Consider the following 12,439-nt stretch of genomic DNA (forward strand, 5'->3'; position numbering starts at 1 on the left):
TTTACTTTTTGGGGTTTACTGGTTAGATGTTCTTTCTTCCTTCCTTCCTCCTTTCTCCCTCCATCCCTTCCTCTTTCCATTGCCTCCCTCTTTCCTTCCTTCTTTGTCATTCTCAAAATCTTTAATCCAGTGCATTCTGAAGGCTGTTAAATTGGACAAAAATAGGTCCTGCCCAAGCTATAATAACTAAATTACACTGGAAGGGGGATATATAGAAAAACTGGTAGTAATTTGGTTTGAACTTTTTGCTAAATATGTGCACTATAAGTGACTAGAGTATACACAGAGTTCACAAGGAGAGAAGCACATTAGTAGGGAACGCAGAAGGCCAAGACCACTCATGCATCAGGAACCAAAGAGTTTCAATGTCTTTTCTCTTTTTGTGGTCTCCTCACAAAACTCCCTCCAAAACAAAGCATCTCTGTTGGCCTCTCTGGTTCTCCTCTCCATTGGACTCAGCATCTTCTACTGGACAAGTTGCTTTACCACTGTCAATGATGGGAGAGAAGAGAGAAAAACCCTTTCCCTCCTCTACTATATTTTGAAAGAGTTACAAAGGAAGAGGGAAAGAGAGCTTTCTTCTCAAGAGCTGGGTTTTTTGTTCCATAAGTGGCTCTTAACTGCCAGAGATGACTGATCCCACACTGCTCACTCTTGCATTTTAAGGCCACCAGTGGAAGGGCTAACAAGGAGAGAATGAGGCTGATGACTTTGACTTCATGCATCTCTGCCTCACTTAAATACAATTTACACAAAAATCCAAACACATCACCCCATAACCTTTTACCATTACACCCATCTCCTGTGGTGACAGGCAAGTATTGAAGCAGCAGGTTCTGATACACTGGGAGCTGTACTCACAATCCTGCGCACAGGAGGCCCAGACTATAGGATAGTTTTCTCACTGAATTGAAGGAGCAGTGGGATTCAGCAGCCCCCTGGATGTCTGAGTCACCTTTTATGACTGCACTACTTATCTCCTGCTGTGAAGTACGGGTAGAAAACGTGCCCTAAAAATTGTCTGCTTCCTCGACCCTTCCCTGATTACCATGGCAGATGGTAATCCCACCCTGTGGTTAACACAGAAAAAAAGTGCATAAAAATGTCTGCAAAGACAATTTCCCTCACCATCATGGAATGTGTGCACATTTATAGACAACACAAAATCAAGAGAACTCAACAGGTATCACTTCCAAATACCAGCCCTGAGTGAAACAAGACTGGCAAATGCAGGCCAGCTTACCAAAGTTGGAGGTGGATACAACTTTTTCTGCAGTGGCCACAGTGAAGGGGAGGGCTGTGAAATTGGTGTAGGCTTTGCAATCAAAACTAATCTAGTCAATAAGCTTGTAAGCCTGCCAAAAGGAGTGAACAGCAGGCTCATGACAATGTGATTTCCACTTGCAGGAAAATGTTATGCCACCATCATCAGTGGCTATGATTCCACCATCATGAACCCTGATGAGGTCAAAGAAAAGTTTTATGAAGACCTTATCATCCATGTGCAGAAAGACCACAACCTTGTAATTCTGGGTGAATTTCATGTTAGAGTAAGCTCAGACTACTAGACTTGGCAGGGAGTCCTAGGGAGGAATGGAGTTGGACATACCAACAGCAGTGGTCACTTACCACATAAGCTTTGTGTATCTCATGACCTTCTCATTACTGACACTGTCTTCCATTTACCTAAACCCAATAAAACTTCGTGGGTGCATGCTCACAGCAAACGTTGGCATCTAATACACTATGTGATTGTAAGGAGAAAAGATAGGGAGGATGTGAGAGTGACAAAGGCAATGTGTGGTGCAGAGTGCTGGACTGATCATAGCCTTATACTCTCCAAGCTAAATATTCCCATTCAACACAAGAGGTGTCCCGAAAGGAAAATGACTTCCAGAAGAATTAAGGTCTACAGATTGGAGCTCTTCTCTGAGAAGGAAGAGTTTGTTGTTAACTTGGAGGGAAAGTTGAGCCAACACACAGCTGGCAACAGTGCAGCAGAAAAGCAGTGGGCAGCTTTCAGAGATTTGTTGTACAGGACTGCATTTGCTCATCTGGGTCAGAATACTCGCAAACACCAAGACTGGTTGGAGGAAAATGATAGGGAAATTCAGAAGCTGCTAAATGAAAAACGAGAACTCCACAGGGTTTACCAACAGTATAGTTCATCCATCTCTAATATGGTAGCACTTACCTCTATCAAAAGTAGAATACAAGCAAAGCTTAGAGAGATGCAGGATTCTTGGCTCAGTAAGAAGGCAGATAAAATTCAGTTTTATGCTCATCCAAAGTGCTTTTATGACACTCTGAAGGCTATGTATGGGTCAAAGACCTATGGTGCATCACAACTACCCAGTGCTGATGCAACCACATTGATCAGAAATCAGGACATGATTCTACAGAGATAGGCTGAACACTTCTACAGTGTTCTCAACAGCCTATTATCAATCAATGCTGAAGCCATTGACATCACCTCAATTTGAAATCACTTCCTCCTTGGCTGCACTTCCAACTGAAGCAGAGGTGTTGAGGACCATTAGGCTTGTTTCTTATAGCAAAGCATCTGGTGCTGATTCTATTCCTGCTGAGATTTACAAGGTAGAGGGACCATTGCTCATACTAAAGCTGACTGAAATATTCCAGGTTATATGGCAAGAGGAGGTTATCCCCCTGGAGTTCAAGGATGCCTCTGTTTTTCATCTCTGTAAAGGAACAGGGAATATATTGGCCTGTGAAAATCAGAGGGGGAGTCTCTGTCTTAGTCATTGCTGGCAAGATTATTGCTAGAGTCCTCTTCAACAGGCTGATCCTTCACCTTGAAGATGGTCATCTACCTGAGAGCCAATGTGACTTCATAAAGGGCAGAGCAACAGTTGATATGGTGTTTGCTGCTCAACAACTCCAGGAGAAGTTAGTCATGAGGGCTTATGGAAAATTACATCGAAATTTGGTTGCCTGGAGAAGTGCATCAGCATCACATGTGAGTTTCATGACGGCATGTTTGCCCAGATTCTGGATAGTGGACAAAGCTCTCCTGTTTTCCCAGTCATCAATGGAATGAAACAGGGCTGTGTGCTTGATCCTATGCTTTTTAGCATGATGTTTTCAGCCATGCTGTCAAATGTCTTCACTGAGGATGGACACAGCATCAAGGTCAACTACCATACTTACAGAAAATTCTTCAACTTGAAAAGCCTACAAGTCAAGACAAAACTGAAGGGAGTGTTGGTGCATGGTTTTCTGTTTGCAGATGATTGTGCACTCAGTGCAGCCTCTGAAGCTGAGATGCAATGAAGTATGGATTGATTCTCTGCTGTCTGTGCTTATTTTGACCTAACAATTAACTCTGAGAAAGCATAGGTGCTCCATCAGCCACCACCACACCATCCATACTCTACTTCATTAGAGTAAATGAAGTTTTGAATGTTGTCGATTGTTGGGGTGTAAGCTCTGTTCTCACGTGAACAGCTTTGGGTCAGGTAAAGGTGAGGGCTTCTAAACTGCCAAGCTCTCACGAGGCCCCCCTGGGAACAGCTGGGAATTGAGGAGTGAAACAGGAGCTATCTAGTTTTTCCACCTCTTCTCAGTGGAAACTTGCTGGGGAGAGCATCCCACCCTTGAGATTGGTCCATGGTCTGAGCACACCTGTTGTTAAGTGGCTAGGGGCTTTGAGCATGCACGATGTCCATGAGCGAACTAAGCAGCTGGGAGAGCTTAAATGGGGACAGGAAAGCTTGAGCGTTCCCTCTTTTCCTTGCTCCTCGGGAGGGAGAAGTAGGCTCCCACGGGGCGTTCCCTTGGGGAGCACTAGCCCTGCATACTGAGAGGGGGAGGGTTCCTTTCTCCTCCGGAAGGAGAAGGGGGCTCCAAGGGGAAAACTCGTCCTGCATGCTGACATGTGGCTGGTAACCAGAATAAAGCCTACACTTGTTTGACTCTGGAGGTCTCTTCTCTCATACGTTTATCTGGCTGATCACCGAGGACCTGAGTTAGGTAAGAAGGACCCAGCAGCCCACAACAGTTAGGCCGGACAGTAGACAGCAACAACCACACTGTGTGAGGAATTTTTCTGATAGACTTAGCCCTTCACAGCAATGCAACGACCTAAAAATTCCCCACAGACTCTTGAGGCAAAATGCTGTCCACATCCAGAGAAAGAACTATGGAACTGGATCTCAGAAAGAAGCAGACTATTTTCTGTTGTGTTATATTTTGTTTTGTTTTGGTTTTTCTCATGGTTTCTCCCATTCATTTTAACTCTTCTACACAACATGATTAAGGTCAAAATATATTTTGTAAGAATGTATATGTAGAACCCATATAAGATTGCATGCCATCTCAGGGAGGGAGTGGGGAAGGAGGGGGAGAAAATGTAAGATTTATGGAAGAGATTGTAGAAAACTGAAAACAAATAAATTAATTTTTAAAAAATTTAAAAAATAAGAAAGTATATGGAAAGTAAACCAGAGAGGGAGAGAGAGAGAGAGAGAGAGAGAGAGAGAGAGAGAGAGAGAGAGAGAGAGAGAGAGACAGAGAGAGAGACAGAGAGAGAGACAGAGAGAGAGAGAGAGAGAGAGAGAGAGAGAGAGAGAGAGAGAGAGAGAGAGAGAGAGAGAGAGTTGTAACATATATTGTTATAAGATGACTCAATCGTTTTTCAGTCATGTCCAACTCTGTGGCCCTATTGGTGCTCTCTTGGCAGAGACACTGGAGAGTTTGGCCATTTTCTAAGATTAGGTCTGATGGTTTTTGATCACCATGACAGTTTCCCCTTGAGGAGAGCCATAGGTTTATAGAACACACTCATGGAAAAATATTGTCAACAACATTTTGTGGAAGTGAGTACAGTTTTGTCTCCCACATCATATTTTGTCTGGTGCCAGCCTTTTTTCTCCTTGATAACAACCCTCCCCCAAAATAATATTTTGTCCTGTTCCCTGGATCAGGACATGCAAATCAGCCAGCTCTAGAGGGATCTTAGCTGGGTACACGAGAGACATCTCTACTCTAGAAGTTCCCATGGACTATGTGTGGCCCACTTGCTGTTGTGTATCCCAAGCTTGTATTGGTTGGATTAGCCACAGTAGGCCGAAAGCTGGACTTTTATTAAGGCAGGAAGACCTGGGTTCAGGACCTACCTGGCTCACATCCCTGCTGTGAGATCTGGCACACGGCGGTCTCATGCTCAGTGCTCTGGGAAGTGTGGCTCACAAACAAGCTGGCAGAGAAGGTGCCAGCCTGCAGTGGTGCAGGGAGTCTCATCACCTTCCCATGACAGTGAAATCCCCTGCCCTGCCCCTCAACTTCACAGTTCCTGTCTCTGCATGTTCATCTACATTGTTTTGATCTTTATCCAAGACTCAGCTAGGGCCAGCTGCTCTGTGAAGCCCTTACAGAGGGCGGGACCTGCTGCATCACCCCAACCCACCCCCAAGTAGAGCTGAGGGCTGGGATGGGATTGTTTTTCACCCACCACCTGGCTCAGTGGGGTACCCAGAGCAGGTGGCTAATGAAGGTTTGTTGAAAATTTAATGTCACATATCTAAGTTATCTGCAGGTATCTTTTTGACCCCTTACTATGGGTGAATCCCGGGCTTGAGGCTCATAGTAGGAAGGGGGCACTGTGAGGGTGAAACACTGAGGAGAGGCTGGGGGGCATTGTGAGGATGAGACCACTGAGGAAAACTGAGATTCATGGTGGGAATGTGAGCATTGAGGGGAGACAGGGGTGTCACTCTAAGGATGAGCCCATTAGGCAGATAGGTCCTGGATAAACCCATGTCGAGAAGAGTGTTCTCTAGAAAATGGGACAGTTGGCTCATTGGGTCATCTTCTCTTTTTTTTTTTTTTCACTGTGATATAATCTGGATGGGGAAGGGTCCATGAGGAAATTTCCTCTGCAAGGGACAAATTCCTGACTCTCAGGCCATAGGGGGTGGGTTTAAATCCCACTTCTAATGCAGAGTTTCAGTGAGACCTTTGGTCCTCAGTTTCCTCATCTGAAACAGGTGACGTTCAGATTAAATGGTTCCACTCCCATAAACCAATGCATGTCAGCATTAGGGGCCAAGATGAAGTCATGTGCCCAGGATGGGTCAGAGGCCTGCTTGTCCCCAGATCTCCTAGCTCTCTGTCCATTAAACTGGGGCCATTCTATGAGCTCTATCAGGGGTTGAGCTAAGACCAAAACAGTGGCAGGGAGTGGGGGATGATGGGGAAGAAGGGGCATATATTTGGTTTCTTCTCCTCCATGAAGCCATAGACAGACTGAGGCCCCAGCTGGGTAGGGCAGATTGTATTTTTGAGTGTCAGTGTATACTTCCACATCCTTCCTGCTAAACTCCATCCAAATGCCAAATCATCTAGGCATTGTAAGAGATACTCTTGACACCACTAAGGTATCAAGGAAAAATTATTGCAGCAGATTTCAGAAGAAGTGAACCCCTTTGGCCAAAAGTGGGCTCAACCCCCTCTTAGGAAGGAAGAGCACTGAATACAGAAGGGAAATGAGGTGTATACCATTAGTTCAAGAAGGGACAGACTGGTCCCTTCTCCATTAAGTCATCAACTTCTCTACATACCCATTACATAACCACCCTTGGTGTGATTCCCACCTCCCAAACAAGCTTTAACATAGTACTCATGATCAGAAAACAGAGGGATAATTTGAGGCGGGGGGTGTGTCTGCTTATATGCATGAGGTTCCTTAAACAAGTGCAGTGAAGAAAAGTTTACTCCTGGTTATTCCAGGTCATTTTTCTTGGCTAATTCCAGCTAGCTGTAGATTTGGGTCCGTCATCAAAAACTGCAATTTTCTCAAGGCCACTGATATTCTCTCAAGTGGTAGAGTCCGCCTGCAGTCTGCTGGCCTTCTTATTATCTGAGGATTATCTTATTATCTCGTTCTTAATGATTTCACCAACTAATAATATCTTCTGTGGAAACTGAACGTTTGTTGTCTCTCACAGCATGGTATGAGGGAAGGTTATTGGGAGGGGGGAGCCATTTGTGTTTAAGGTCATTCTCATAGAAAAATGGGTCATGGGGCTCTCAAGGTCTTAATGGGTCACAGAAGGGCCAGCTGCCCTCAGAGTTGGGGGAGGTACCCCCACAGGGCGAGGAGCAATCCGGCTCCCACTGCCCAGCCTTGCACTGTGGTGGTAGAAACCTTGTTGGGGACAATCTGGCATTCCTCCTTGACAGAGATGGGAACATAATCCTGAATATCGCTGAGGAGGTGGCAACTTGTGTTGGCTATGGAGGCACAACCCTGGATGCTGAAGTCAATTTGAATCCCGTCTGTTCCCAGAAAGACACAGAAAGAACTGTCACTTTAGAACTGGGGACTGTCATCCAGATCTACCAGCTACTACCCCCAAGGAGTCCAGATCCCACAGTTACCAACCCCCCAGGTACCCAGGAATCCAGATCTCCCAGGTACCACCCACTCCCCAGGGACCCAGGCTTCCTGATTCAACAGCTTAGGACCCAGTTCCTCAGCCCCTCCTGATTCCCTGACTCTTGTTCTTTCAGGGTCCCAGGTGTTGTAATACCTCAGTCCTAGTTCCAGAAGTAGCCAGGTATGGCCCTCACCTTGAATGAACTGGAAGAGTCCCTGGTAACAGTGGGAAGTGTCCTCTGGGCAGGGCAATGAAACAGGGTTTGAGCAGGAGGACCCCAAGGCCACACAGCTTGGACAGTGGTGACTACCATTAGAAGGGGCAGCTGTTTGGCGAGAAAGAGGATCAGGGGCTTGTTGGGGTATCACGGGGTCAGTGGCCCCCATGGTTTCCCCTCTGCTTCCTCCCTCTCTGTCTCTGTCTCTCTCTGCACTTTTCTGGGCCCTCATTTCATGGTGTTTGTGACAGAAAGAGCCCAGGATGTACTCCTCATGTTGGCTCTGTTCTAGACTAGTGCATGTCACTCCTGTTCTCTGAGTAACAATAGCTCTTAGATGAGAGTAAAAATCTTTGCTCATTGTCCAATTTAACATTGTTTCTCCATATATGGTGAAACCAAGGCTTGGCAAGGGCCAGGACTGGCCCAAATTTGCAGATGATCAAAGGCAGGGTTCCTGGGGTCTCTCTTTCATGAGTGGCTAGGCTCCCTCAGGTCCTGGTTTACCTGGAAGAGTCAAATTCAGGAGGGAATCTGTGCTGTTGATGCCATTACACAGGTCTGAATTGCAAACTCTGGTGTAGGAGATGATGGTGAACCCTGCACCTGTAATCTTGCTAGGGCCAGAGGCAGTGATCCCATCTGCTGTGCACCCTTTATAGGTCACGATGGTGCTTCTGAGTCCTGGAGGTAGAGAGGGACAGAGAATTGGGGGCTCAGGATACCTGGCATCCTAGGAGATGTGGACTGGGGCTCCAGATGTGTGAGTCCCTGAGAAGTAGGGGGACTAAACATTGAGGACTCCCAAATCTCTGAGAGGCTGGAGGGTAGAGGTCAGGATTACTGGATCTCTTATGGGGTTAGGGACTGGGGAATAAGATGTGTGAGTCTTGAGGAGCTGGAATTCAGGGTGATTAGGATGCCTGGGTCTCTATAGTCTTTGAAAAGGATGAAACTGGGACCTCCTCACCTGACTCTGTTAACAGTATAGTCTCCTGACACACTTCCCCAGCCCCGCAGGTGATGGTGTTTGCACTTGTTAGGTGGATCAGGTTCTGTGTCATGTTTTGTTCCATCATGAAATCCGTTCCTGAATAACAATCCAAAGCCCCAGTACCTGGAGGGGTTAGGGTATAGTTCAGCACCAGTCTCTTTCCCTTTGGGGATCCAGATCCTGCACCATTCCTCTCCCACCCCAGGTTGACCTCATGGGAGCCCTCCTGAGGGAAGCACTGGCATTGGGTAGGAGGAAGGGGATCTGTGGGAAATATTCCATTTCCCACATGAATGGAATATTCAATTCCATTTCTGGACTGCCCTGATTTTCTCACACCAACCCTCTGGGTTTGGGCCACAGTTATCCCCATTTCACAGATGAAAAAATGGAGATTCGTGCTTGGGGTCACACAAGGAATGAGTGACCGAGCCAAGATTCAAAACCTGTCCCTCTGAATCCAAACCCTGAGCATTTTCCACTAGGTGAAAATTTGCAGCATCACTGTGTCCTCCAATCAGGAGCCAGCATCCCCCATTGGCTGTCCTGCATAGGATTCTGCGGATCCTCCCTACTCCTTAGGGATGCAGACTCCAGATCCTGCATGCCTCCCTCATTCCCTCCCTCCTAAGGACTGAGGCATTGAGATCTTCAGCCCCCATCCCATCAGGAACCAAGGAGTCCCCATTCATCAGTTCTTGCATCCCACACAAACCATCCCACATGCCTGGATCTGCAGCTCTACACTTTCAGGCACCCAGAGGTCTGGCCCTCCTCCCTTTCTCCCACAAGGATGACTCCACTCTCCAGCATTCCTCCTCCTCCTCCTCCTCCTCCTCCCAAGATCTTGCACTTTGGACTCCTGGTCCTAGACAGAGGCCCCTGTGGACCAGTCACCCCTCCCAACATACAAGGAAGCATGAGAGCTGCTCCAAGGAGCCAGAGTAACAGCTTGGATCTCATGGTCCTGAGACTTGGTCTGGAGAGGACCTGAAGGATGTTTCTGACACCTTCCAAGTGATCCAACTTCCCTCCTTATGTCCGTCTGGTGAGCAAAGATCTGCCTCGGGGAGAGAAAAGAAGAGCCCTAATTACTTAACCATTGGGTCAAAGGAAAGGCCTTCCAGGGTACAGCCCCTCAACAGCCAGTTTCAGGTCCCTTAGGGAAATTTCAGCCCCCAGCCCCCACAGTCCTCAGAAACTCAGGTACTCAGCCATACCCCAGGGACTCAGGCCCTCTGATTCCCTAGACCCTGCCTCTCAGGGGTATCTAGCAGGGTCCCTGGTCCTTAGTTTTCCCATCAGGTGAGGACATCTCTGTCTTACCTCAGTCCAGAATGTCAATAACCTATGAAGACAGCTGGGGATGGCAGGGGGGAGAAGTTTCACAACCTGACATTGACTTTGACCCCCACCCCATCTTTCACACAACCTTCCTCCTGCCTAGTCCTCCTTCTCTCGTCATGCTTTCTCCTCCCGTCTCCCAATCCTGTCTCCTTCCTTACATTTAGAGTAACGATTGAGAGGCAGGGAATTTTATCATTACTTATTATTGCCAAGTCCTGTACTTAGTATAAAAAGAAACATGGGAAGGGAGTGAATGATGTACTAAGTACTTCTTACAAATACTCTCTCATTCGACCTTCACAACCATGGGGAAATGGATGCAATTATTATCCCCATTTTATAGGTGCGGAGACTGAGAGTTACACAGCTTGTAAGCATTTGAGGCTGGATTTGAACTCAGGTCTTCCTGACTCCAGGCCCAGCGCTATCCCCTGGATCACCAGCTGTTGCCAAAGTGTGTGTGTGTGTGGGGGGGGTCCTTCCTCTAATGGAGGAGGCAACATGCAAACATCCCCAGACACATGTCCATACATGGTAAATGGAAGGTTATCTTAGAGGAAAGGGATAAGGATCTGAGGGACCAGGAAAGGAGTCTCCCAAGAGTGGGGATGTCAGCTGAGTCTCCCAGAATGCCAAGATAGCCTGGAGGCAGAAGGGAAGAGGTAGAGCCTTCCCCATATAGGGGACAGACAGTGAAAATGCCAGCCATGGGTCGTGTTGTGTGAGAAGCAGCCAGAAGCTCAGCCACTGGATGTAGTATGTTGAGGAGGGTAAGGGTGAGAAGGATTTGAAAAGCCAAAGTGAGGATATTGCCTTTGCCCCTGGAGGTCATAGGGAGCCACTGGAGTTTACTGAGTAAGGGATGACATGATCCATCATGGGCTTTGGGACAATTCTTTTAGGATGGGGTGGGGGTAACATCAACTGGGTCTCAAGTGTAGGGAAACAACATGACCAAGTGTCATGAGAGCTTCCTCACCCAAACAGGCATCACTGAGGAGACATGAACCCCAACCTGGGAGCCGTTCCTACGTGAACCATTGGGAGTTGTGCTATGCCTGGTGAGACAATGTTAGAAGTGTAAGGGATCTTAGACCTACAACCTAGAATGAGAGTGGCAGAAGAGATCTTAGAATACAGAATGTTGCAACTAAGAAGAAAGTTAGAGGATGTCAGAGCTGGGATGGAGCCTTAGAATATGGGATGTCAGAGCTAGAAGGGATCTTGAAGCAAAGAATGTCTGAAAATAAGGTAACCTTGTTACACAGGGTGTCAGAGCTGAGAAAAGAACTTAGAACATGGTATGTCACATCCAAGATGGGCCTTAGAACAAAGAATGTCTGAATGCAGCAGAACTTTAGACCAGGGAAAATGTAGACCAGTGGGCATTTTAGCGCTATGGGATTGGCGCTCAATGGACAGTACATTGACTTTGGAGTCAGAGTAATGGGTTTTGGATCTCAGCTTTGTTGCCTTGGCAACAGCTGGTGTGCCCTTCGGAAAGCCTCCCAATGTCTCTAGTCCTAATTTTCCTCATCTTTCAAAAGAGGGAGTCTAATAGGATTATTTCTGAAGCCCCCTTGAGCTCCAAATCTGTGACTCTAGAATCTAGCCCAATTTTACAGAAGGGCAGATTTTAGCCCAGAGGGGAAGTATCTTGTCCAGGGCTACACAGTGAGTTGTGGGCAGACCTGTGACCAGGACTCAAGGCTCTGGAACCCTAGCTCTGTTCTCCTTCACTTTGCCAGTGACAGCTCTAGTCTGACTCCTCAGATTCAGGAGACCTGGATGAAAATTGTGAGGGTCTTGCCAGATACCATCCACAATCCTTCAAAAGGTTTCTTTGTCTCTTGAATTGAGTATGGGCTCGACAGAGCAACCTGAAACCCACTGAGATGCTGTATAACCTCCCAGGGAAGAGGGATAGGAGAGGAGAACCTGTGGGCTTGCTGGACCTCCAACCCACATACTCACCAGAGTCACAAAGATGCTGATTCCCCCAGCCCCTGTGCCATCCTCCTCTCACATACCAGTCAAGGTCAAGGTGGCTCCCAGGTCACAGGGTAGTAGTAGTTTGCCACTCAGATACTACTGTAGTCCTCTTGAAGTGGTTGTCTAGAGCTTCTGTCTCTCTCCTGAGTCTGGCTGTTATTTTTATTCCTCTTTTCTTAGCCCCACCTTAGATCAATGTCCTTGAGATTATATTGATTTAAGTGCTGTGTAAAAGTACCAAAATTCCAGGATTGCACAACACCTTCTGCAATAAAGTCATAAACTGAATTCTGAGTCTGACCGCCCCTAAATGCACTCTCCCCTTTACCTCCCAGAAAATAATCTTCTGTTTATTCTGAATATTCTTTGCATGTTCACTGGAAAAAAACAAGCATTTATTTATTAAGGACCCACTATGTCCGAGGCACTCTGCTAAACACTTTATAAAAATGATGTCATGTGATCCTTCCAACAACCTTGTTGTTTTCT

The 12,439-nt window shown here is 46.8% G+C and overlaps 1 protein-coding gene across 1 annotated transcript; it reads right to left on the reverse strand.

The window, feature by feature from the left end:
• Positions 1 to 6,248: 6,248 nt before the first annotated feature.
• Positions 6,249 to 12,094, reverse strand: LOC140508543 (CD177 antigen-like). The gene is made up of 6 exons (XM_072616486.1): positions 11,989 to 12,094; positions 9,523 to 9,671; positions 8,588 to 8,734; positions 8,125 to 8,301; positions 7,594 to 7,725; positions 6,249 to 7,299 (listed from the first exon to the last, which is right to left on the reverse strand). Exons 2-6 carry the CDS (start codon positions 9,572 to 9,574, stop codon positions 7,088 to 7,090), a joined length of 720 nt encoding a protein of 239 aa, XP_072472587.1. The 5' UTR covers positions 9,575 to 9,671; positions 11,989 to 12,094; the 3' UTR covers positions 6,249 to 7,087.
• Between the last annotated feature and the right edge of the window lie 345 nt (positions 12,095 to 12,439).

Source organism: Notamacropus eugenii, chromosome 5 (assembly GCF_028372415.1).
Source record: "Notamacropus eugenii isolate mMacEug1 chromosome 5, mMacEug1.pri_v2, whole genome shotgun sequence".
Lineage (NCBI taxonomy): Eukaryota > Metazoa > Chordata > Mammalia > Diprotodontia > Macropodidae > Notamacropus > Notamacropus eugenii.